This window comes from Lycorma delicatula, chromosome 5 (assembly GCF_047948215.1).
Source record: "Lycorma delicatula isolate Av1 chromosome 5, ASM4794821v1, whole genome shotgun sequence".
Lineage (NCBI taxonomy): Eukaryota > Metazoa > Arthropoda > Insecta > Hemiptera > Fulgoridae > Lycorma > Lycorma delicatula.
The window spans coordinates 92,906,288-92,931,721 of record NC_134459.1 but is presented as its reverse complement, the minus strand read 5'-3'; the positions used below and the strand labels follow the sequence as shown (position 1 = coordinate 92,931,721).

General features: G+C 29.5%; 1 protein-coding gene across 1 annotated transcript in view; it reads right to left on the bottom strand.

The window, feature by feature from the left end:
- The window catches only part of LOC142325706 (uncharacterized), a 183,815-nt gene that overhangs the window by 35,688 nt on the left and 122,693 nt on the right, over positions 1-25,434 (bottom strand). The window contains exon 2 of the mRNA XM_075367736.1: positions 21,404-21,913. Within this exon, the coding sequence (XP_075223851.1) occupies positions 21,404-21,841 (438 nt within the window). The 5' untranslated portion in view covers positions 21,842-21,913. The remainder of the gene's footprint in view (positions 1-21,403; positions 21,914-25,434) is intronic.

The window sequence follows — 25,434 nt, the reverse complement described above, 5'->3', positions numbered from 1 at the left end:
GAAGCGGGAACAAATACTTTAGAGAGTGAGGTCAACCTCTATTGTAGGAGCTTTAATAAATTAACCTTTTTTTTAATTTTTCTATCTCAATATATATCAATGGGTATGTAACGTGTTAAAGCTTAAATTAAACATTCCATTATTGTTTAATGCATAACATAACCACCGATTTAAATTTCATAACATATTTCTATATATAATTATTAAATACAGTAATATCACGTACAACGCTGAGAATTATTACTAAACATAATATAAATCATTTAACCTGATTTTACCATATACGATTTTAATACTATTTGCAATTAAACATATCGTAGAATCACATATTTAAAATATTCTAAACAGTAGTAACACAGATGTTTAATTTATTTTAATATAAAATAATTTATTCTTGCTTATTCAGCAGTGATTTCCTATAAAATGATTTATATTATACAAAATTTATATAAAGAATAAATAAAAAATTAAAATTAAAATTTGTCGATCTCCGTGGTGGACTAGTAGCGTCTCGGCTTAAGTTCCAGTTCCGGTCAGGTATGGCATTTTTCACAACCTACGAAATTCCATCTCCATATTCCCACGTACAAGCTTATCTGGTGAAGCGATTAATCAAAAAAGAAAATAGTTATTAATAATAATATTTACATCTATAATTAATGAAATCCAGTAATTCATTTAATCATATACATTAATATTTATATATTATTATAAATCATATATGATATGAAACATTTTTAAAAACAGTGATAACTAATTTGTTAATCTTTAGATACCTTAATATAAAATGAAGCTGAGGTGATAAAACGATCGGATCCTAATCTTTAACAATTGCAAAGAGAAATTATTTGTTTTACTATTAATTAATTTTTTTTTTTTTTATAACAAACTAATAAAAAATTATATTTTTTTTGGGATTGATGATATCGCCACATAAGCTTGAAGCTTGCGTATGAGATACGATATGGAAATGGAATTTTGTGGCGTATGAAAAATGCCATGCCTGACGGGGATTCGAACACGTGGTCTATACATGAAAGGGTGAAACGCTACACCACAATTTACCCGGATAACACTTAGTGTAAGCTGTTGATGTGAATTTTATTTGAACCCACTTATAAACATGTATAATTTTATTTTTAAAACAAGACTACAGACTAATAATTTCATTTGTTATGTACGTCCATAAAAATTAAACATTTACTTATCAAAGGCGTTAAGATGTTCATTCATTTTAAACATTTTATATTTTTAAAAATACGTTACAAGTTCTTAAGTTCCTCTAGTTTAAGTAGACTCTCATTTGGTTCATTTCGATAATTAAAATTATAGAATTTTTTACCCGGCGTTAAATCTGAAAGTACATTCTGTTTTGGTAACGGTCAGAAAATGTTGTAGGAAACCTTGAGTTACTGTATTTTTTCTTTTTCTGTTTATCCTCCGGAACCACCGTAAGGTATTACTACAGAGGATGAATGAGGATGATATGTATGAATGTAAAGAAAGTGTGTAGTCTTGTACAGTCTCAGGTCGACCATTCCTGAGATGTTTGGTTAATTGAAACCCAACCACCAAACAAAACTGGTATCTATGATCTAGTATTAAAATCCGTATAAAAGTAGTTACTTTTAAACGGATTTTACAGTCTGTTGCCTTTACTAAGATTTGAACCTTAGAACTCTCAACTTTGAAACAGCTGATTTGCGACAACGAGTTCACCACTAAACCAACCCGGTGCGTGAATTACTGTATTGTATATTATAATGTATTCGAAGTGGATACCGGTGCCACAATACTTTAGGTTATATTTTCCGAAGCAAGGGAAGTAAGCGACAACGTAATTGAATAATTAAAGATAAAAATTTAATGTATTTCAAATAAAAACTATTATAAGAAAGGTAAAGTAATAGTGATTATCCGATTCATAATAGATAAATGCAGACTGATTACGTAGTCGTAAGTCCTGATTTGGTCACTTTAATAATAAAATTCAAAATTATAGATATTTACGACTAAAATAAAACTATTTAAAAAAATAAATAAATAAACATATAAATCCTATTTTTTTCTCCTAACATAATTTAAAATAAAACGTGAAAAACAATAAACCCAGAAATCAAATTCACTTTAATTTGATTCACGATAAATTAAATAGAAGCAAAAAAAAAAAATGAAATTGAACTGAATTGGTTGCGTTTCTAAATGACCTGTTCTTGATTGGAAAGAACAAGTTAGGTCAAGAGGTTACATGAGCACGGCGTGGGTTACAGCCAATCTGATCGTTCTACAATTGACTGAATATCCACCTCTCAGTTTCAACGAGTTGCCATCAATCTCAACTAAACATTCTATTGCAAATTGTAATTCTAGATGTAATAAGAGCAATAATAGTGCTACTATTTCTACAACTATTAATTCTACTACTACTACTACTACTAATAATAATAATAATATTATTATTAATAACACTTTACTACACTTTTGGAACATTTATTTAACATAAGTTCAGTAAAGGTGAATATTTATTTATTTATTACTATTGTTACTATTATTATTTTAGTTTTAATATTTTCTTTCCAATGCATTAATAACTACTTTTTTCAATACAAATATTAACGTGTGATATAAAATTATAAACATGTTTATGAAATTTTCATTTATTGAAAAAACTAATATCTTTTGAAAGACGTAAATAAGAATATTTATTTTATTTTATATCATTTCAGCTGATATAATTTTTTTTTAACAAGAAATATATAAATAAATATAACTGTTGAAATTTTACTCAATTCTGTAACGGGCAAGCAAGATATAAATCATTTATCTTTTATTAAATGAAACAATAGATACAAACAAATCCAGAGATAAAAAAATCGACAGAAACTACATTTATGAAACAATTAAAGGAAAAGCAATTCTGAAAATTTGAAACTTTAATAACAAAATAAAAATACCTTAATATACGTTTTCTTTTCCCTTATTTTGAGTCCTTTCTGGACGACAAATGCAACAGAATGATCCCCAACTATCAAAATATGTAAGATGAAATAGACGTACGAACTTAGTATCAATACATACAACATAACGAACAAACATTTTGAGTCTTATAGATTTATTACGTTCTTAATAACTGTCTTTCCCTCTTAAAAGGAAAAAATACTATTGCAGTAACTTCAGCTGAATAGAATTTTTAGTAATACTATCAGTCATTAAGGAGAGTAATTAAAATACGATAAGCTTAGTTGGTTTTACACAATAGCCTGCTAATCCTTTGAAAAGAGTAATAGAAAACTACTGTACTACTCATTTATCCAAGTATGGATGGGATGGTTCATATTCTTGAGCACAGCTATACCATTTTTAGGATATAATCTGGGTCAAAAGACCCAGATTATATCACATAAAAATGTGATTTTCTACTCCACTAGGATTTAAAGTATCTAAAGTATAAACCAAGTGTCTTAAAAATTTTTAAATTTAAGGAATTAAAATATTAAAAGGATATGTGTGTGTTGTGCAAGCGCTTTTTTGTAAAATACATTATTTTTTACTACTAAATTAAAAAAGAGATAAATTTTATTTATGAAAATTTTTGATTAAAATTAAAAAAAGTCTGCCTCTAATTTGCCATCACATTGTGAGTTTAGGGTGTCGTGCTAAAAATTGCTCACCCATTCTCATGAATAACATTTATTACAGTAGGAATACCATTCTTTTCCTAATGACCAAAAACCGTCTTCTTTTATATAGCACAATTAAAGCCGTTTCCAAACAAACCTTAAAAAATATTTTTTACCTAAAATACGTATCAGAGGTTCAACTTCTTTTTTTATCCCTCTTTATTGAATTTATTATTTTCTTGCGGTTCCTAAAAACATTCTATGAAAACGTTTTCCAATTTAATGCAAAATTCAATTTTACTTAAGTTTCTACTTAGATTGAAAAGTGTACATAAATTATTACCTGCATTATTCAGTCAAGATTAAGGAACAATGCCTTTCATTAGTACCTTAGCAAGGTGAATATTTTTGGGTACAGGTACCAGGGAGAAGAAAATTTTTCGGAAACACAATTCTTATAGCCCACATAAATAAAGCACCCAGAAACCTTAAAATAAAATCAGTTCAAACAGTAGTCAACGTAACTTCTGGCCAATGTTGAATTTTGTAGTTTTAAGCAATATTACGCCGGGAAACCTAAAATTTCATTTTAAAGGAAGCAAGGAAAATGAGATAGGAATTACGATTTACATGTAATATTTAAAATATATGATTATTTTATTAAAATTGCATTAATCAATTTCATTTTGAAACCGATTTAAAACGACCGAAGACCGAAGATGGTGGTTCCAAACCACCTTTTTTATTCTATAATAGCCCTTAAATATTTAGTATCAAAGATAGATTTTTCCCAGTCGGCTGATTATCACAAGTTTTCTTCTATCTAGTCTATATAAATAAAAATGTAAATGTTCGTTGGTTCAACATCTTAAATTTCCAAAAGTTTTTCACCGATTGCTTTGAAATTCTGAAATAACTTACATTTCAATACGCGCGTATTTTTGTATACCTACTATTTATATCCTAAGATGTGACAGGTTACAGGTAAAAACATGCTTTTTTTAAAAAAAACAGCGCTATCTGTTGGACGTAAAACCAACACAAGCTATACTAAATATTTTACGATCCCATTTCAATGTTTCCGATATGTGTTTCCGCTATAGACTAAAAAACAGCTGAACCGATTTACGCGCGGGGAAAAAGGGAGAAAGAGAAAAATCGGAAAGGGGAAGAATGGAAAAAAGAAAAAGGAGAAAACGGGGAAAAGTAAAAACGGGAAAATGAAATGGAAAGGGAAAAGAGAAAAAAGAAAAGGGGGAAGGAGGAAGGGGAAAGACGATGGGGGAAATGGAAAGAGGACATGGTGGAAAGGAAAGTGAATGTGATAAAAATGAAAATGAGAAGAGAAAAAGGAAAAGGGAGAAAGAAAAGAGCGGAAAGGGAAAGAGGGAAAGGAAAGGGGAGAGGGAAATGGGAGAAAAAGGGTAAAACGAAAGGTTAAATTTTCGTAATGTTCATTTTGTTAATGTTTATCAGACTTTCAATTCTGTTCATTTAATCTATATATATATATTCAAATTTAGCTACAGCAAAGCATTGCCGGGTCTGCTAGTTTAATAATGAAAATGAAATGGATAAAAGAAACAAATACGCTAGAAATTACTCATTTCTTAAAAAGGCTTCTTCAATATCCATGAAGGTTTTCTTACGTGCTTAGCCGCAAACATAATTATATAAACAGAAGATAACTTCTCTTGTAATCTCATTTTTTAAGCAACGTAAAAACTTAAACCATAATTCTGAAACCTACTAAACGTTTTCTAACATCTCAAATGATAATTATTATGGGAAAAATTTAAGTTTCTTATTAACCATACCTACATAAATGAGATCTTTATAAAATGTTTTTAAATTGGTAAAATGTCTATAGCTTAGCTTCCTTAGAAACAATTTCACGTAGTAAAAGAATTAATGACGTGGACATTAATAAACTCATAACATTCATTAAATTGAGGTGGAAGTGATGCTAATAAAATTAAAGTTATAAAGATAAAATATTGAAAAAACTTCAACGTTTTGTTATACCAGGAAATCAAATTGACAACAATAATAATACCCGTTATTATTCATCAAATAAGAGAAGTCACGTTGTTTCGTATTGCATATGAATTGATATCGATGTGTATATCAACGAATAAACTGCACAGACTAATTATTTGGTGTTTACTAATATCTTAACATAGTTTCAGCGTTATCCAGTTGTCTACAGTACGTTATAGGATTGCAGTGTAACCAAAAATAAAAAATCCACTTAGTGATATATAAGTATACATAATTTAGTACTCAGACGATTTCATCTTGTTCGTTTTTGCCCGTTATTTCTAATTCAGTCATTAATTAATGAAAATTAATTTTTAACTAACCTGATATTTATTTTTAATTTAATGTTTAAAAAATTGTTAAAAATCGTTTTTTTTGAACATTTTTTCTGCTCCTCCACCTCCAAAATTCTTTTCCAAGAAATATTCTTGATTTTTCTACGTTTACTATGTTAAATGGAAGAAACTAAAAAAAAATCCATTGATAAATATACAACCAATAAAATAAATATTACCTTAGATTTCGTTTTTCGAGATGGGAATTATGATGAAATTTTATTGTAACATTATTATTAAAATTTTACAGTTTTATTACTATATCTAGGGACACATACAAAAAAAATCGGTTAAAAATAATTAATAAATAAAAAGATTTAAGATTTTTCTTCTTATTTTAAAGATTTTCCGGGAAGGGAGAATTTTGTACTAAAATTTAAAAAAAAATTAATATTAAGTGCGGTTATGTTTGTAAAACCTTGAGAAAATGATCCCAAAAATTACTAATCCAACCACTGGAGACGTCAAAATTTTACCATCAAATTGCCCCATACATACAAATACAAGTTCTGTAAAAAATCCCTTGAAATCGCTTTATCCAGTCACAAGTTATTAAGTTTCAAACACGCCAGCACACGTACGTAGATTACCCGTACTTTACCCTTAGTTTTTTGTTTTTGTTTTTTGGGATCCCTGGGTCATGAAACATCGAGAAATTAAAAAAAAACCCATACCCCAGTTTTTGACCGGTTACCTTACTTTCCTTCTTGGAGAATAACTCTAGAGCTATATTACCAAGAAAGTAAAAAACTTATTACAGTAATTAAAATATTTTTAATAAAATATACTTTATAAAATTAATGGTTAAAACCTAACTGGAACAAATGTGTGAATACCGTACGTTGTATATGCTGTTGAAAAATGAAATGCGATGTGCATTTATAGCTAAGTGAAAGTTAAAGATAGCTAATTTAATGAAAATTAAAGAAAATTAAGTTAAAACAAAATTAATGAAAATTAAAATTTCAGTTGGTGAAAATTAAAGATAGCTAAATTTAATTGTTCTAATATGAGTTTTTAGTCATTTCTGTTATGCACCCTACACCCTATTTTTCTGTTATTTATCGCGGATTAATATAAAATTATGGTGTAATATCGTTTAAATCATTATAATAAATTATTAAATTATGTCATAGATAAATAATTTTTTTTTAAACTGTTACCTGTGTTGACCTGTAAGAGTTGTAGATAAAGTAGCGAACTAGTATTGTCTGCTTGTTGCACAATGTTAATATCTCGTTGTTTTGTGTAAAAAAATTAATAAGTCTATTTAATAATGTTCCGTTACTCGAAATATTATTTAAATTAATTAGGAATGGATAATTTTAAGTGTGTAGCAGAGTTTTTAAAAGTACTTTATAACAAAACACCAACTAATACGTGATAGACGGAAGTACAGTTATCACAATTCGAATGATGGGAGTGTAATAAAAAGAACCACAAAAAATAATAATATTTAATTTTATGAAAACCGTACATAGATCGATTAAATTATTTGTTTCTATTGTGTAGAACCTCTTAACTTTCGTTAAAATGCTAACTAGAAATGAATAGTAAAACAAAAACAAATAGGTTGACATTTTAACCGAATAACGATATGGAGGGATTGGTTAAATAAAGGATACAATAATTATAAAGATTTATTAAGAGTAGCAGGGATTTTATTGAATTATTTATAGGTAAAATGTATTTATTACTCGAATAAATTTTCCCAAAAAGAATATGTAAAAAATACATAAATTGAACGTGGAATATATTACAATTATATAACAAAACAATAGTAGACTAAAGAGTGATGAATTAGTTAGTGATGATATATCATAGCCCTACGGCCTTGTCAACTTGATATGAAATGTACAACGTCAGAAAAGTATCATATTTTCCAATAAATAAACAAAACAAAAAAAAAAAAGTATAATATGAATTTTAAAATATCGAATATCCTTTACTACAAAAGAAAAACAACAAAATACAGTTCATTCGTGGATTTCAATAGATTATTAAAATAATATTTAGTTATTGATATTAAGGTTTGTAAGTAAAAAAAAAAGAAAATTAATATTATTTTTTTCTGAAACCCACAATATATTACATTAAATTGTGTTGCGGTTATTAAATTGCATAGACAAACTAAGGTGACCTTAAAATATTAATAAATGCAAAATAACTCTAGAACCACGATTTGAGAGAATTCATGAATAGTGTTCTTTTTCACTTATCAATAAATTGCAATAGTATTTTACTTATAAATTTCAATATTATATTATCAAAAACGTCCACCGAGTTTTTCTAGTGATTTACTCGTCGTTTAATAGTTAAATCAATCGTTTAATAGTTAGTTTTTGAACTCGAATGTTCTGTGGTTCAAATCCTAGTAAAACTTACTTGCTTTTATAAATATTTAAATAATAGACGGTGGACAGCGATATACTTTGTTGGTTGGGGTTTAATTAACGACACGTCTCAGGAATGGTAGACGTGAGTCTGTACAAGCTACATCTCATTTATATTTCATACATATCATCCTCATCTCATTGTGCCGTGGTAGGGATTATAATCTGTTCGCTGGTTAGAGTGAAACGTACACTTAACAGAGTACATAAATATCTTCAAAAAGAAATAATAAATATTCTTAAATTTTTATATGTAATTATTTTTTTCAATTTAAATGACCAAAATGTTTTGGAAAAGTTAATTATTTCAATTTTTCGTGTATTAAAAAAAAATTATATGTATTTTAGATATATAAATAAATTTATTATTAACATCCAAAGTAAAATCTACGAAGATTAATATTGTGTAAAGACATACATTTACAGATAAACATTTACAGATACATTTACAGTATAGAAATTGTGTTAAATAAAAATAATTAATGTACAGTTTTAATAAAATATGACAAACCTTCGAGTTTATGCTGAATGAGTATAATTATATGCAACTTTTAACTAACTATTTAATCTTGGACATACAAAGATGAGATTTTTTAATTGCTCCTACCTCAAAACGACAACTTTTTCGGTATTTATCTACTAATTAGCAGCTCAAATATTTTAAATAGAAAGAGTAGGGTTATAAAACATAATTTTAAACGGTATTGAAAAAAAATTGACAAATTTTTAACTAAAAATTAAAATTAAAATTAACCAAAATTGCGGCTATCATATTTTTCAAACGTAGTTTTGAAAGTGGTTTACAGAATCTCTTAAATAACAATTCAACAATGAAAAAATAAAACAATAAAATTTACTAAATGCTCCTATTGCAAAAAAATTATTTTGCAGTCTGTACGTACGTATGTACGTACACATAACTCAAAAATGATTAGCCGTATGATATTGAAATTTTGGATTTAGGAGTGTTGTAACATCTAGTTGTACATCTCCTTTTTTTATTGCAATCGACTGAACCGAAAATGTCTAAAAAAGCCCAGAATCCAAAACGTTTGGATTTTACACTTTTTCTTAACTGCAGTAATAAGCATTCATTAAGAGTTTTTCAACAATGTATCATAAGTGGTACTTATTTTCATTGGTTCCAGAGTTATAGCCAAATAAAATTTTAATTAATGAAATATTTTGATCTTACAAGGGGAAGGCACATAGGTTCGAATCAGACTCATCTCTTTTTTTAACTTTTTTTTTAATTTAAAAATATTGATTTATTAATAATTATTAACCTATGATTTTAAAAAGTTTTACGATAAATAATAATAATAAAGAAAAATTACGTAAAAATATCAGAAGTTATTAATGAAATAAAATTTTATGTACTTTTCATTTAAAAAAAAAAATGTGTATATAAGCGTACATAGAAGTCATGTGATGCTCACATCAAATTTTTTTCATTCAAACTTTAGTAGATTTTTTTGTTTTTAATAAGTTAACAATTTTCAGTATAATTGCTTTATGTACCCAATAACTTTTGCAAGAATTAAAATTAATTCTAAGTTGTTACAAAGAATATCTACATTAAGTAAATGTTTATACATTTTCATGCCGACGTTACAATTATAAAAAATATTCATAAGTTAAACAAATGTACAATATGTTTAAAATAATTATTCAGATTTATTTTATATTTTGAGAACACTATTAAATATATACATACCAGGAATCCATACACTGACGTGATTGATATGCTGATTCTATTTTAAGGGCAATAAAAAACTATTACTATGTAACAGCGATGAATTTTACATAATATATTTACATTTTAATTTCCAATTTTCATCAATTTTATAACTGAACAGAGAATTCCATTACAAAATCATGTGTCTGTTACTTCATAAACAACAAAATAGAGAATATATTTAAATCATTGACATATTGCTTATGGAAATAGAACTTTATAAAATACGTCTCAATATCAAACAAAATGTGGTCGCAATGACATTATTAAACCAATGCTGTTAATCTATTGATAACAATAAGCTAAATAAATAAATATTAAAGCCCTGAGGTAGATAATCCCCACGTCCGGAACACAACATCTATGTTCCACGTCCAGGGCGGCAACAGCTGTACCTTTGTACATCACATATAGCTGGCTAACGGGGTTCCGAGTAAATTCCTCGGTTATGCCTTGTTAATTTTGACCTGGTTCCAACTTCAGGTCACTAAACGGACTGGATTTTTGGCTACCTGCAGGAAATGGAATAACAAACGATTTTGGAAATGGATTCATACCACTCTTAGAGCTGGCGATGTGGCGGCCAGGGTCAATGTTATTGCAGGTGTAACGGAGACCCTTCCGTTGTCCACATGCCCCCTGCGATGGCAAGCATGTAGCAATGGTGCCCATGTATGTCGGTGCATGGGAGCTCTGAAAGCTTCGGTGAGTAGGAGCCTGGAGTCAGTGCAGAGACTGCGCATCCGCTCTCTGCCAGGACATATGCCGGTTCCACCGGAGTACCGGATAGGACCTCCAAGGTTAGTAGCCCTGGAGTGGGGGTGTACCCCGGCGGCTAGCCTTGCTACAGAAGGGATCCACTGTTCATGAACATTGAACATTCAAACGTGGCAGAGGGTGCACGTAAACACCCTCGTTTAGAAACCTCCGATTCGCCGCAAGCGAAGAGGAAAAAAAGTAAAGAATCTGATAGGATAATGAAAGATGCTGATAGGATCAGTAAAGAATTAAAGAAAAGTCTATTTGGCTATAGCGCACCAAAGCCAAGATTTTTAATTATTACAAGGGAGAATGGAAACTTTCAAAAAGTTAGTCCATTCCTTATCGCAAGAGAAGTTACAAATTGTGCTGGTGGTACTGTCAAGGAAATTCGTAAAACTTTTAATGGATTGCATGTCGAAACCATCAACGACATGCAAAGCCAGAAAGTTTTGGCGTTGAAGAAGATCGGTGAATTTGCGGTTTCTGTCCAACCGCATAGCACACTGAACTCATCCAGAGGAGTTGTTGTTTGTCGCGATCTTCTTAATTGTACAGAAGAAGAAATTGTACAACAAATGTCGAGTCAGGGAGTAACTCAATGTCGCAGACTTACTATGAGAAGAAATGGTAAGATTCTTCCTTCGGCCTCGCATGTTTTGACATTTAATAGGCCGAATCTTCCTGAAAAGGTACGAGCTGGCATCCATCGGCTTGATGTACGAGCTTTCATCCCGCAGCCGATGAGATGTTTTAAGTGTCAACGATTCGGACACACACCAGCAAGATGTGAAGCGCTGGAAATATGTATATGTGGAGAGAAAACACATGAGAGTTACCCATGTAAAGACCCTCCAACCTGCGTTAACTGTAAAGGGCATCACAATTGTCGTTCAAGAAACTGCCCTACATATAAATTAGAAACAGCAATTCAGGAAGTTAAAACGCTTCAGAAGGTAAGCTATCCTGAAGCAGAGAAGATTGTTAATAAGCGTACACCACGACCATCGACTTCTTATGCAGAAGCAGCGGCTGCCCCTTCCACATCAAAAATTAATGTGGAGCAGTTGCTTAACACGATGGCACCAAGTCTTGCGACGATGATTGAAAGAATCATTGATTCAAAGATTGAGTCGACTCATCAGAGAAAACAAAGTAAAGATGAGAAGGCTCATCCCCGGACTGACGCCGTTGACATGAGAGACACACCAGCGCCGTTTAAAAAACCAGCTAAATCTGCGATTGTAAAGTCACCAACTTGTGTAAGAATTAAAAATCTTGATTTATCTGACAAAGAGAAACAGATCGCTCCGTCGTGTAGTCACAAATCCAAAGAAATTGTGACAAGAAAACCTGAATCTGCGGAAACAGAGGTGCAAGTTATTATAGAAAAAGCACCAGGCGCAGATGAAATAAAACCTGTACCAATAGAGCCTCCCAAAGCGCAAAGACCAGCTTCGGTGAGAGCATCTATTTCAGCCGGACCTAGTACTGCAGTAGAGATAGAGTCCGGCTCATCCGCCGCGGAGACATCATCGCACATTAATTTAGATTCTTTAGCAAAGATGCTAACAGCGCCGGCGAAAGTTTTATCAACTGACGTCAGCCGAAGAACGTCACTGGCATCCGAAATAGAGGAAGGATGCCATATCTGAGGCCTCAGATACGCTGTCATCAGAGGTTGAGGCCGTCAGAAGAATGGAGAAACGTAAAAAAGGATGGCCGAAAGGAAAGCCTAGAAAGTAATTTTATTGGATCAGAAGTTATAAGAAAAGTAAAATTTTGATCTTTTTTTTTTGACACATGAAAATGTGAAATTTTTAACCCTTTTTTTTATTTTTTATTTTTTTTTGAAGTGGGATGGGGCTAATGACCAAAGTAGTCGATGCACCTAAAAACATCAAAAAAAAAAATAAATAAATAAATATTAAAAGTATTAAAATAACATGAAACCTCTTCCTTAACCAAATTTATAAGATTAGTAAGTTTATTGTAATACACTTACTGTTTAACGGATTTTGAAATTTAATAATTTTTACGAATATTAAAAAGATTGATCTGAAGAAAAAACAAATCCATAGGTAAACATGTAGCATAACTAGTAAAATAAAACCGATGCTACTTTCTTCATTTATCATGTCGTGCCTTCGATAATATTATTTCTTTTAATTATTGTAGGTTGTAATCCAATAATATGAAACTTTACAAATGTTTATAAATTGATAAAGACCTAGAAAGCTATTCTAACATGTTGTACAACATTGAACAGGTTTTATAAAATAAACATTTCCTCATCAAGGCTTATATATTATAAACTACATCAATATAAAGTTCTAAACGAAAATCTTTTAAAAATTTATTCAAAATTTTAAATTAAAGAAAAAAAAATTTTTCTCTAACACATAGTCGTTTTTATAATCGTACAATAAATGATGATGACCGAAATGAACTGTTTAGTTGTCATTTCCGGTAACGAACTAGTAATTGAGACAATTGAACTTTAGATTAATTGTAAAAGAACCTTAATATAAACGCAATTGGATGATATAACAAAAATGTATACAACTAGAAAAAAAAATTATATATAAATATTATTCAAATAAAACAATTTTACTTTTTTATCCACAAGGATAAATACGTATGATTGAAGTTTTCAAACTTGAAGGCTCATGTTTAACTAAACGATTAGAATCTTCACCTAAAATAATATATAGAAAGGATTGTTATGCAATTTTTTTTTAAACAGAATAAATTATTAAAAGATCTTTCACTGTTGTGTATCTACTTTGAGTGAAACATCTGTTAAAAATTTATTTAAAAAAGCTTTATTCTAGAACTGGAATAATCTATATCTGTTACACATCACTTTAAACTTCCTGATCTTCAAAAACATCTGGATTTTAAAACAAAATTCTACAGTCTATTAACAAACTACAATTAGAAATTAGGTCTTGGCGAATCTTAATTCTATAATTTAAGTAATTATCATTAACGTTACAAAACAACCATTGTTGGGTAAAAAAGCTGTTAGATACTTCTTTTTACTTCTTTGTACAAAGTAAAGGAAGTATTGTGATTGCGAAAACTTTCTATTTTCAGATTTCAACAGAAATATCCATTTTGACTATCTCTGTTTCCATTTTGACTATTTTAGACTGACGTCTGTACATATGTGCGTATGTATCTCGCATAACTCAAAAACGACTAGCTGAAGGACGTTGAAATTTTGATTTAAGACTACTGTAACATCTAGTTGTGCATCTCTCCTTTTGATTGCAATCAACTGGACCAAAAGTGTCCAAAATCCAAAAAAATTGGATTTTTGAGTTTTTCTTAACTGCTGTAATAAGCCCCCATTGAGAGCTTCTCAACGATATATCATAAGTGGTACTTTTTTCATTGGTTCCAGAGTTACAGCCAAGTAAAATCTTAATCAATGAAATATTTGGATCTTACAAAGGGAAGTCTCAGATCCCACTTCATATTAATCTCTGATTGTAAAAAAAATTACAATAAATAATTCAATAACAATAAAAAAAATTAAAAATTTTCAGAAGTTATTAATGGAATAAAATTTTATGTACTTTTAGTTTAAAAAAATGTGCATATGTAATTTAAAAGGCATGCAAGAAAGTTATGTGGTGTCCACATCAGATTTTTTTTTAAAGAAAAATACTTTCTAATATATTTAAACCCAGTTTACCAAAAATAAATTACTATTTAACACTTTGTACATAATGATGCTATACACAGATTCATATGAACCGAAATTAACTGAACACAATAATTACTGCAACTGAATGAAAATATTATCTGGGAAAGAAATGTTGACCTATTCCATCAGTAATTAAATAAAATCGAAAATTATAGGTTGTATTATCGATATATGTCCCACAGCTAAATACCAGCTGTTACAACTTAAATTCACTTCACATAACCGTACAAGTTTTAATAAATTAACAACGACATGCAATAATAATTTATGAATTTAAGAATTAATGTAAAAAATAGGCATTTATGTTATAAAACTTGCTTGTGGCCTTATTTAAAAAATGGATACATTTCTTAATTTTCCATTTTTTTAATTACTAATATTATGTAAATTATTTATGAACTAATAATATACAATATTAAATTGCTAATGTTTATCTTATCTGACATAGTAGTAATTATATTTCAACCTGTCTTATCTTATCAAATTATATGGCAGGCTCTGTACTAGTCGGTGCAGTCAAGTATTTCAATCGTGTACTCTTTTTGCTGTACTTGTCACTATTCGTTACCTGCAATGCGTGAGGTGCCAGATAATAACTTGGTGTTCGTTTTTTACAAGCCAAAGTGATTTTACATAATTTTAGTTTCGCCTACAGGATCATGAAATATCTTTCGTTAAGCGACAAGTTAGTTAAATGGCATTGTGCATTGTGCCAGTAATAATATGTGGAAAGGTTTGAACGTGGAAACAGACGAATCTCTTTTCCCAAGGCGCAAATATAATGTGGAGATGGTATAAATTCAGCAGCGGATGTTTGTGGGAATTTTCAGTGAACCAAAACAATGTTTCGTGTATGCGGTCAGCGATCAAAGGTAATAGACGTTATACTTACACGTTTTAAGTATTAATTGCGTTATACTTATTAGTAAGTGTTATATAGGAGTGAATTTGACCTAGGACGACATCATTTCTGCTTATTGGCGGAGTTACCACGATATATCATATTTATAAGGTTACAATTTGACACATCATACTGTTAATCACTCAGTTAACTTTTGAGATCCAATTACCGGAAAACATATAAATTCAGAATAAATTTATGGGTAGCAGGGAAAATACGGAATCGCAAAGAGAGTGACATACCGAGATCTACTCCGGTCTCCTATTTATGCGAATTCATGTGGCGCCAACGTAACATTGACAGAAACCCATTCCATTAAATTTTGTAGAATAATGTTTTGTTTTGGGTTGTACAACAGTAAGACTTATTTTTTACTATTAAAATTTAGGAAATGTGTCTGATTTTGAAATAAGATTCCTTCCGTGTTGCTTTAATGCAGAATACAAATTAAACCTGTCTAAATCACAAAATTGAAAATGATGTTTCCCATTACAACGTTACGTATTTTCTTAACTAATGAACAAATTATAAATAAGAAAAAACCATTGTAGATTGATTAAACTAAACAGTAAAACTTTTTAAAATTTTCATATTATAAAACGGACATATTGTAATACAATATGGAGATATAGAATACAATATGAAATAAAATATTTTTAAAAAAGTTAAAATTCACTGATCCAGAAATAAAAAAATGGTGTTCCAGATTCGAATGCGATACAAACTCAAGAGGAAAGTACCCTATCTTCACAAAAATCTATTTTTCGGTATCTGTCAACGGGTCCTTTGAAATGGTAAGTTAAAATCATAAAACTCGCTCATATAATTCCACCACACACATCGTTATAATATTAGTAACTTATTACTACTAAGAAACATTTTTAAACATTCATACTGCCTGAATCTCATTCACGATCAATGTCATTACTATTATATTACTAGCTGGTCGGATGAGAGAAGCGAGCCCGACCTTCCAGCAAGGGGGCTCTGCTCCTTGGACCTTCGACGTGTTCGACTGCTCATGTTTGTGAGAATATTAAGTACTTTATAGAAATATTTTAAGAAAAGAAATATTAGTGCTTAGAGAATATTTATGTGATCGATTTGGTGTTTTTATTTTTAAAATAGGCTTACGAAGTGAGCAGATATGGAATTTAATCATTTTTAGTAGAAATATAATGTTTAACACTAGCTACAATAGTAACAGGAAGTTGGTGGCTTGGGGACGCCGTCTTCATCGTTTAGTTTTGTGTGTGTTCGTTTGAGGTTGTGTTAGTTGTCAGTCCAGCTGTTGCTATTGATGCAGAGCGGACCACGTGATGTACCGGCCGGATGCGCACAAATGACTCTTTCGCTAAATAAAGAATCCTTTTTTTTTACTTGTTAATATTAACTAATAATCCCTTTCTTTTATTAATAAAACGAATAAATAATAACACATGAATAAGAATCCAAATATAAAATATAAATAAAGATAATCGACGCTTAGAAATTAATTAAATAATTTGTAAATTAATTGACAAGAGACTGCTTTTGGCTGAGAGAGTTGCCTGAGAGAGAATCGCCGAGCGCAGCCACCTGGCGCACCACCATTGGTCCACTCTGCGCCAATAGCAACTAAAATAAAAATGTAAGCACATAGGACAAACAAAAAAACTGACTAACCATCCTTTTTTATTGTAAAGCAACCGATGATTTACATCAGACATTAAACTTATGCAAATAAACAAATATTATTATTACATAAATATATTATTAGAACAAATACACCGAACTTTTAACAGCGCGTTTTCGAAACTGGCAGTCCTTTTTTACAAACGTTTTTATACATTCATCTTAAAATCCCCACTTTTATAACAAGTTTTTTTTAAAAAACTAACCATGGATCCTCCTAGTTAGTAAAACACTAATGTCGTATAAATAACATTTTTCGGAAGGAAAGGTGGAAAGGAAGGAAAGACGTATTTCTGTAACATTATATTATTATTATTGATATTGTATTTGTGTATAATATCATACACAAATAAAAAATATTTGACAGACGTAATCAGGTATCAGATTTTAAGTAAAAATATGAATAATTAAACAAATACCGGATTTGTCAATTAAAAACCTCAATAGTTTAATAGATAGTTTGGCTGTTTTCTTTACAATGAATTTTTCTTACAACAAAAAAATCGCATTTTAAAACATTTTGTTATTTAGGGCTACACTGGCTTAGGTAATAGTAACGTAATATTTTCATTCATTACCGTTATTTTGTTTTTCTAAAAAAACATACAATACTTCATACATACATAACTAAATTTGCGCAAATTTCATCATGACGTAAATTCGAAACTATTAGTTTAAATAAAAGTAAAAAAAATCCGAAATTTTTCTCATGGCAAACGTGAATTTAATTTTTAATTTTCTGTATATTCAGATATACTGGAATAACTGCCATTGTATTTGAATCCATCTTTAATTACCTACCCGCCAGTAGGTTACATAAAGATTAAGCCGATTCAAAAAAGAAAGTCAGTGATTATTTCAAAAATATTAGAGTAACCCACTTTTTGTATGAAAACGAATAAAATATATGAAAGAAGTAAATTTTTTTATAGAATAATGAGTGTCTCTTAGGTATTTATAGTAAACTCTCTATTAACTGTGATGTTTGTCAAGTGAGTACGCGTAAATCCAAGGTTATATAGTGTAATTGGATGTGAACAGGACAGACCTAGCAAGCACAATACGCCTACACGCTGAACTGTTCTCTGTTTCAACAGGACTTGAATATGAAGAGCTAAGTAGCAATGTTAATAAACTTAGAAAAGTAACATTATCGTGCAATAATGGACATTATACATATATTTTCACCCATCCAGTATTTCTAACATCCAATAAAAAAATGAATCTTTGTTCTAAAAAATAAAAAAATAAATGTTTCGATTATACTTGATTCACCGTAGACGTTGATGTTTTATTATTGTTAAAACTACTTTAATACCCTAGTACGCCAAAAGGAAGATAATGTATTTAGATGATAAATCCGTCTTATTTCTCAAATTTCAAAACGGTTGCACCAATTTTTAAGGAAAAGTTATACATTTACAAAGCAAATATCAATGTATAAGTGTTACGTCTGAAGACATAAAATTGTAAAAGGTTGATGCCGTAGTCTCCAATAAGTAAATAAAACCCTTATAAACCTCATCAAAGAATTTATTAAATAAAAATCCTTGAAAAATTGGATTTTAGAAATGAATAAACAGGTGTAAGAATGAAATAATAATCATGATATACATGAGAAACAGTTAATTTATTTTCTTGATGTTATATTTTTCCACCAGTAAACAAAGGCTTCAGTAAATCGAAATAAAATAAGGTAACGCGAATGAAGTAAGCCGAAGATGATGCTCTTCATTTTAAATCTAAATTACAGAAATAGAATAACAAATTAAACAATTGCTAATAATTACCATGAAATCATTACTTTTAACATTCATTACTAATAAATAATATTTAAGTCCCTTTCACCCTAATTGTAAAATAAGGCAACGCTTCAGGCTCTTTATTTCATTTGTACTACTATTTAATAGATATATTGTCTAAATTCTGGAATTTCTTTTATGTAATTTTGTTATGAAAAATAATTAAGTTAAAATATTTAGGCCTACATAATTTATTAAAATAACAACAAAAACTTCGTAAATATGTTTAAATAATATTTAATAAATTGATTTTAAATAAATATACGTACATATTTTAGATAACACCTCTGTAAAAATGAAAATACATGGTATTTTTATAAATAATATGGTTGACAATAAATAAACATAAAAGACAAATTATTTATACTTTAAAAATAAGTTCATTATTTTTTCATACTCATCTCTATAGGTTTTTCCGAACCAGAAATTCCGACTGACAGAAATCAAATCTTCCTTTCCTTTAATATTAAAATTTATTTACTTCTTTCATAGATGTTCTGACACGATTTAATAAACAAATTCTGTAACTTGGAATTTTTTCGTAGTCGCTCTGTTTTCATTTTAATTAATAAATTATTAATTTTAACATCCCGCTAGTCATAAATAGTAATTCCGTACTGAAACGTATGAAGTTTATAAATTTATTTATGTAATAAAATTAATATATCATATAACTTACATAAAAAAAAAGAAGCTTATGAAAAACTGAGATTTTTATTATCCAAATTAATTGCCACTCCAATTATCACGGATAATCAAAATTTCCCGGGTTCGAATCCCGGTCAGGAATGGCATTTTCACACACGCTACAAATCATTAATTTCATCCTCTGAAGCAATATCAAACGGTGGTCCCTGAGGTTGAACAAAAAAAAACCTTACATATAAAAAAATCTGATGTGGACACCACATGACTTCCTTGTACACCTATTAAATTACATATACACATTTTTTTTCTGCACTTCATTTAAAATTATTTCATTTGAAAGTGAGATATTACCCAACAATTCGTTAATAAAGTGGACAATACACAATTTCATTGTGGTGGACACTACGTTGCATCATATTTTTTGTGGTGTCCGTATCAGAATTTTCTATTAATTTTTATATTAATTTTGTTTCAAGTAGTTGTTTCAAGGATTGTTAAAATCAACGAACGAAGTACGTCGATTGTAAATCAAAAGTAAATCGGATTAAATATACAGATTGTACAGTTTATTAAACTGGAACGTGGATTCTGCGGTATAATTTACGAGTAAAAGCTGTTGTAAAAACTGATCGTAGATGTTCCAGTTTAAAATATAATGAAATAGCTAATAACAGTATCATTAATTTTGTTAATTTCAATAATAACAAACAGCTAACAATCAACTTTAAAAATGATTGTAAAATGCAGTTACTCGGTTACCTAATTTGTTCGGATAATTTAATACTACGTAATATATTAGTTGAAATATAAGTAGAATATTATTTTTATAAATACATTAGTCAACATCCTTTAATGACGCTGAAGTTTTATTTTTTGGGACCCAGGAAAGTGACATCTGTTTAAAAAAAAATGGTGGGACTTCCAGTTTTCATTCCATCAACATAATTACTACAAGGAATTTCAGACTTACATGCTTATGCAAATAAGACTGCAAAATTAAGACAATAAAAGTCTACCGTAATTTTTCTTATGGAAATTTTAATAAGATCTATTCATTGTTATTATGTTGGATTAAATTACAAATAACTGGACGCAGTAGTTACTGAGAAACAGCAACTATTTTTTTTTTTTTTTTTTATTAAATCTATATTTTATCCCAGTATGGGTCTCGTTGAATTGTTTTATCCATAAAAAAATTTTATGGATGACGTAGAAATCTTAGAATCATAGAAAAAATCATAAAAATCTTAGTCGTACCCTACATACTGGAGCACATATGTAACCTGTAAACCCAAATTTACTCTTATTTTGAGTAAATATATAATTATTTTCTAAAGAAATATGGGCAAGATAAACACCTATTGCCTAGAGAGAAGTCTTAAGACAATTATTTGGACAAAATTTCTTGTCACGTTTTGTTGTAGCTCGTCCCTTTAACTCTACCCATTCTTTTCCCTTATTAGTGGTAATAGTGATACTTTCTCCGAAAAACTTCTATACATTTTTATTTAGATATTTATTGTATCCACGCTAAGGACGCAGTTACCTAAACTTTGTTAATGAAATAAGCTCTTCCTTTGGACCAACCTGAACCCGCTTTTATATCTCGTTAAAGATAGGCTTTTGTTGCACACGTATATGTATGTATATAAATCTAGCATAATATATTTTAATTATTTAGCATTCCCATTTAATTATAGAAGAATCAAAAGAAAAAGAAATTTTTTACAAATTTAAACAAAAATATAAAAAAAATATGTATTATATCGAAAACTCACCTTATTTGTTGAGATGTTGTTATTGTTGATACAGCTAACAACAGCAGGTGTAGATTGATAAACGCCATTAACAACAGGTATTGTTTTCTTTAGAGTTGAATTATTGAAGACCGGTAAAGGACTTAAAATATCATCATCCTTTTCAGAATCAGAAGAACTTTCAGAATCCGATGCATCATCGAGATCTTCTAATGCATCTAATATATTATTAAGACTTGTCGTATCTTCGGTATCGATAGTAAAATTAGAAGATACAGTTAAAATAGGTGGAGGCGGTGGTGGAGGAGGAAGAGGTAAACGGCAACTTTGCGGACGAGACAACGAAGCTGATTTATGATTCGTACTGACCGGTGAATCTGCATCAGCGTAAGGAATTGTGTCGGATGTTGATGAACGCGGTCGATAAGGACGACGTGGAACACCGTCGCCCTCCTTCATTTTGTATTAATACGCACACACGATCACATGGACATTACACTTCACAAGCACCTTATACTTAAATTGCATCACCTGAAAAAAAAAACGAAAAAAAAACATTATTTAATCATAATATAGTACATAATTCTCTTTGTTTTATTTACAATAACCACTTTTCTTTGCACATGTGCGCGCACACACATATCCACCCACACTCACAGCGCGCACACACACACAATTTTTTAACTTTTTTTACGCTAATAAATTATCTGACGTCAACCCTTAACGATAATAACATAATAAAATACGATGTGGAAATAAATAACATAAAAGAAATCTGAAAAAATATCAGAGAGAATTATAGTTTTGTGATTATTTTAATTAAAGGAACATAGAAACAATGGAGACGAACTTAGATAATAGTGATAGAGAGATTGAAAAAAGTAAAATCTTCCTACATGGTATTTACTGGTTTTGAGAAAAGAATTTGAAAAAATTTAATAGAATAAAACAAAGTGGACACCGGTAATTCAGAAAATTTTGAAACAACTGTCAACAACTTTAAGAAAAATATTTTTGCAAGTTTGATTATTGAAAATTAAAACTACTAAAGCTCATTTCCATATTAATGGAAATTCGTCAAACAACCAAAAGTTTTCAATGAAATAGGTTAGTCATTCTTTTCCATCGGATTGCCGCTTGGCGTACCACTTGGCATTTCGTGCGGAGGTCCCGGGTTCGAATCCCAGTGAGGGATGGCATCTTTTCATATGCTACCAATTTCCACCGGGTGAATGAACGTAGCTGTTGATGCCCGCTCTTTCATAATAAACAACCAGATAGTTCATCGGTTTTAATTGCTGCACAATATGCACTTTGTATGGATAAAACTAACTCCTGGTGAAGTATTCGTTGAATCCACCGGGTTAGTCTGGTGGTGAACTCGTCATCATAAATCAGCTGATTTCGAAGTCGAGAGTTCTGAGGTGCAAATCCTAGTAAAGGCAATTACTTTTATACGGATTTGATAACTAGATCATGGTTACGGGTGTTATTTGGTGGTTGGGTTTCAATTAACCACACATCTGAGGAATGGTCGACCTGAGACGGTACAAGACTACAATTCATTTACAGTCATGCATATCATTCTTAATCATCCTCTGAATTAATTCCTTACGGTGGTTCCTTACGCAGGCTAAACAGAAAAATAAAAGGATTCGTTGAACGGTTGTTCGGCTGAGGCGCAAGACTGATGCATGTTTATGAGCAGAACTTCAAGGCCTTCTTGTGAACGAAGCCTGAATAGCATTAATATTTTCTGGGGGTTCACTGAATTTGTAGAGCTCCTAAAAGTTTCTTCTTTATAACTGACCTCCTCAAAATCCTCAACCCTTTTCTTGACCGCTCGACAAGATGGAACACGATCATAACATCCTAAATTGTAGTAAAGATGAAATTCCTTGTAAGCAACAGTGAGAACTGTCACTGTTTTTTTTTAATACGCCTTCACGGCAAACGCACGTTTTAGACCGGTCCACAGTTCCATTGTTACTAAGTGGCAAGGTCTCAACAGCATGGTCATAAAGTGCTGCCGTCTTTACACGGCTGCCACTCTGCATTTCAAATCTCCCATTTTTCCTAGTCCATCTGGTATAATTAAATTTTCAGAACTGTAGAACTGAATTATAGAAAAAAAAGAGTTATTCACAATGTGTACAAGAACCATGTATCTGTGATGAGAGTAGAAGATGACAAAATGCAAGCACTATTACAGAAAAGACAAGGGTGTAATCTATCTCCTTTATTTTTCTAACTTACAGATAGAAGAGAAATAAATAATTTAAAAGGAAAATTTGTGAATGGAGTTAAGATATCCTAGAAGAAAATGTTAAAATGCTATGTTTTAACTGATGGTAACCGAAACAAAAAATTAATTGAAATACTAAATGTGACTGACGGAATAAAAAGTTAAAAACTTAATATGAGAAATAAATAAATCAAACATAATATAGTGTGACGAAATGGATAGATCTTTGATAGTTTAAAATAAAAAGTTTATTTTTCAGCGATTAAATGGTCTTAAAAACAGGCTTATAGTAAACAAATTGTTATAGTGGTGATATATTAAAATAGAAAACATATCTTTATATTTATGAGCATTTCATTAAATTAATTATAGTTTGTTTAATTACTAAGAGAAAACTTCCTGTAGAATATATAACTAAAGATTTTATTAAAAAAATAAAAATTACATCAAGACTAGCATACATAATTCAGAGCTTCATGCAGAACTCTACTAGTGTAAAATGTAGAACAAAAAATTAGAAAATAATGTTCATATTTTTAATAAGTGTAATATGAAAAAAAAACTGTAAAAAAATACAAGGAACTGAGTTTTTCCACACACTCAAAACTGGGTAATTCGAAATAAAATACTAATAAAATTTATGTCATGAAAAACAGTAACAATCTTTAAAAGCTCTTCCTTTCGGAAATTTCTTAATTATAAAGAAAGATATAAAAATAAAATTATAAACAAGCTTTAAAATCAAAATACGTAACAGAGCTGAATTAATTCAAAAATAGTGTGGTAAAATCATGTAATGAAATATTTGATAATCTGATAAGTACAATTTTTTCTACAGAATAATTTGCATAAAAAATTAAAACTCGTAAAATTATATAGAGCCAGTTTTATAGTAGGACTGAATATAAAAAAAATCAGTAAAACAAGAACTCCCTGTGTTTTGTTAAAAACTATTTTAACAACTACAGTTTATTTATATTTTCTTTTTTTTTAATTTGTAACAACTTTTTTACTTATAAGAAAAAAAGATAATAAATTTTTGAAGAACATAAAAATACATTTATAAGATACGAACATAATGTAATAACAAATGTTTGCTGTTTAGCTGGAATAATCAAAGCTATAGGAAATGCTATATCTACTCCCTAGAACAACAACCATTTCGTGCAGGTCTTACTTAAATGTAGTTTTCACATCGAATTCTTCAATAGATAAACATATTTTGCATATCAGCATGCGAAATTCATGGAATAGATGATATTTTGCTCTTCAAATTATTCTCTTTATTATGTTCAGTAAATTATAATATTGGCATATATCGTTCACTCTTTCATTTCATTTTAATTAAATAACTAAAAAAACATCTCAAGAATTATCTGTTCTATTGAATTTTATGGTTGTTATGACAAAAAGGTAGGAATAAGTTGTCCGGGCACCATGCTGTATTTTATAAATATTTTATAATAATTTATAAAGAACATCAGCTTTAAAAAATCTGATGTGGAGAGTACATGACTTCCTTGTACGCCTATTAAATTACATATGCACATTTTATTAAAATGAAAAGTACATAAAATTTTATTTCATTAATAACTTCTGATATATTTTCATAATATTTTTTTTATTGTTATTATTAAACATTATTTATCGCAAAATTCTTTTACAACCAGAGATTAGTAATACTAATAAATCAATATATTTAAATTAAAAAAAAAATTAAAAAAAAAATAAGATGAAGTCTGATTCGAACCGATGTGCCTCCTTTGTAAAATCCAATATTTCATTAATTAAACTTTTATACTGCTGT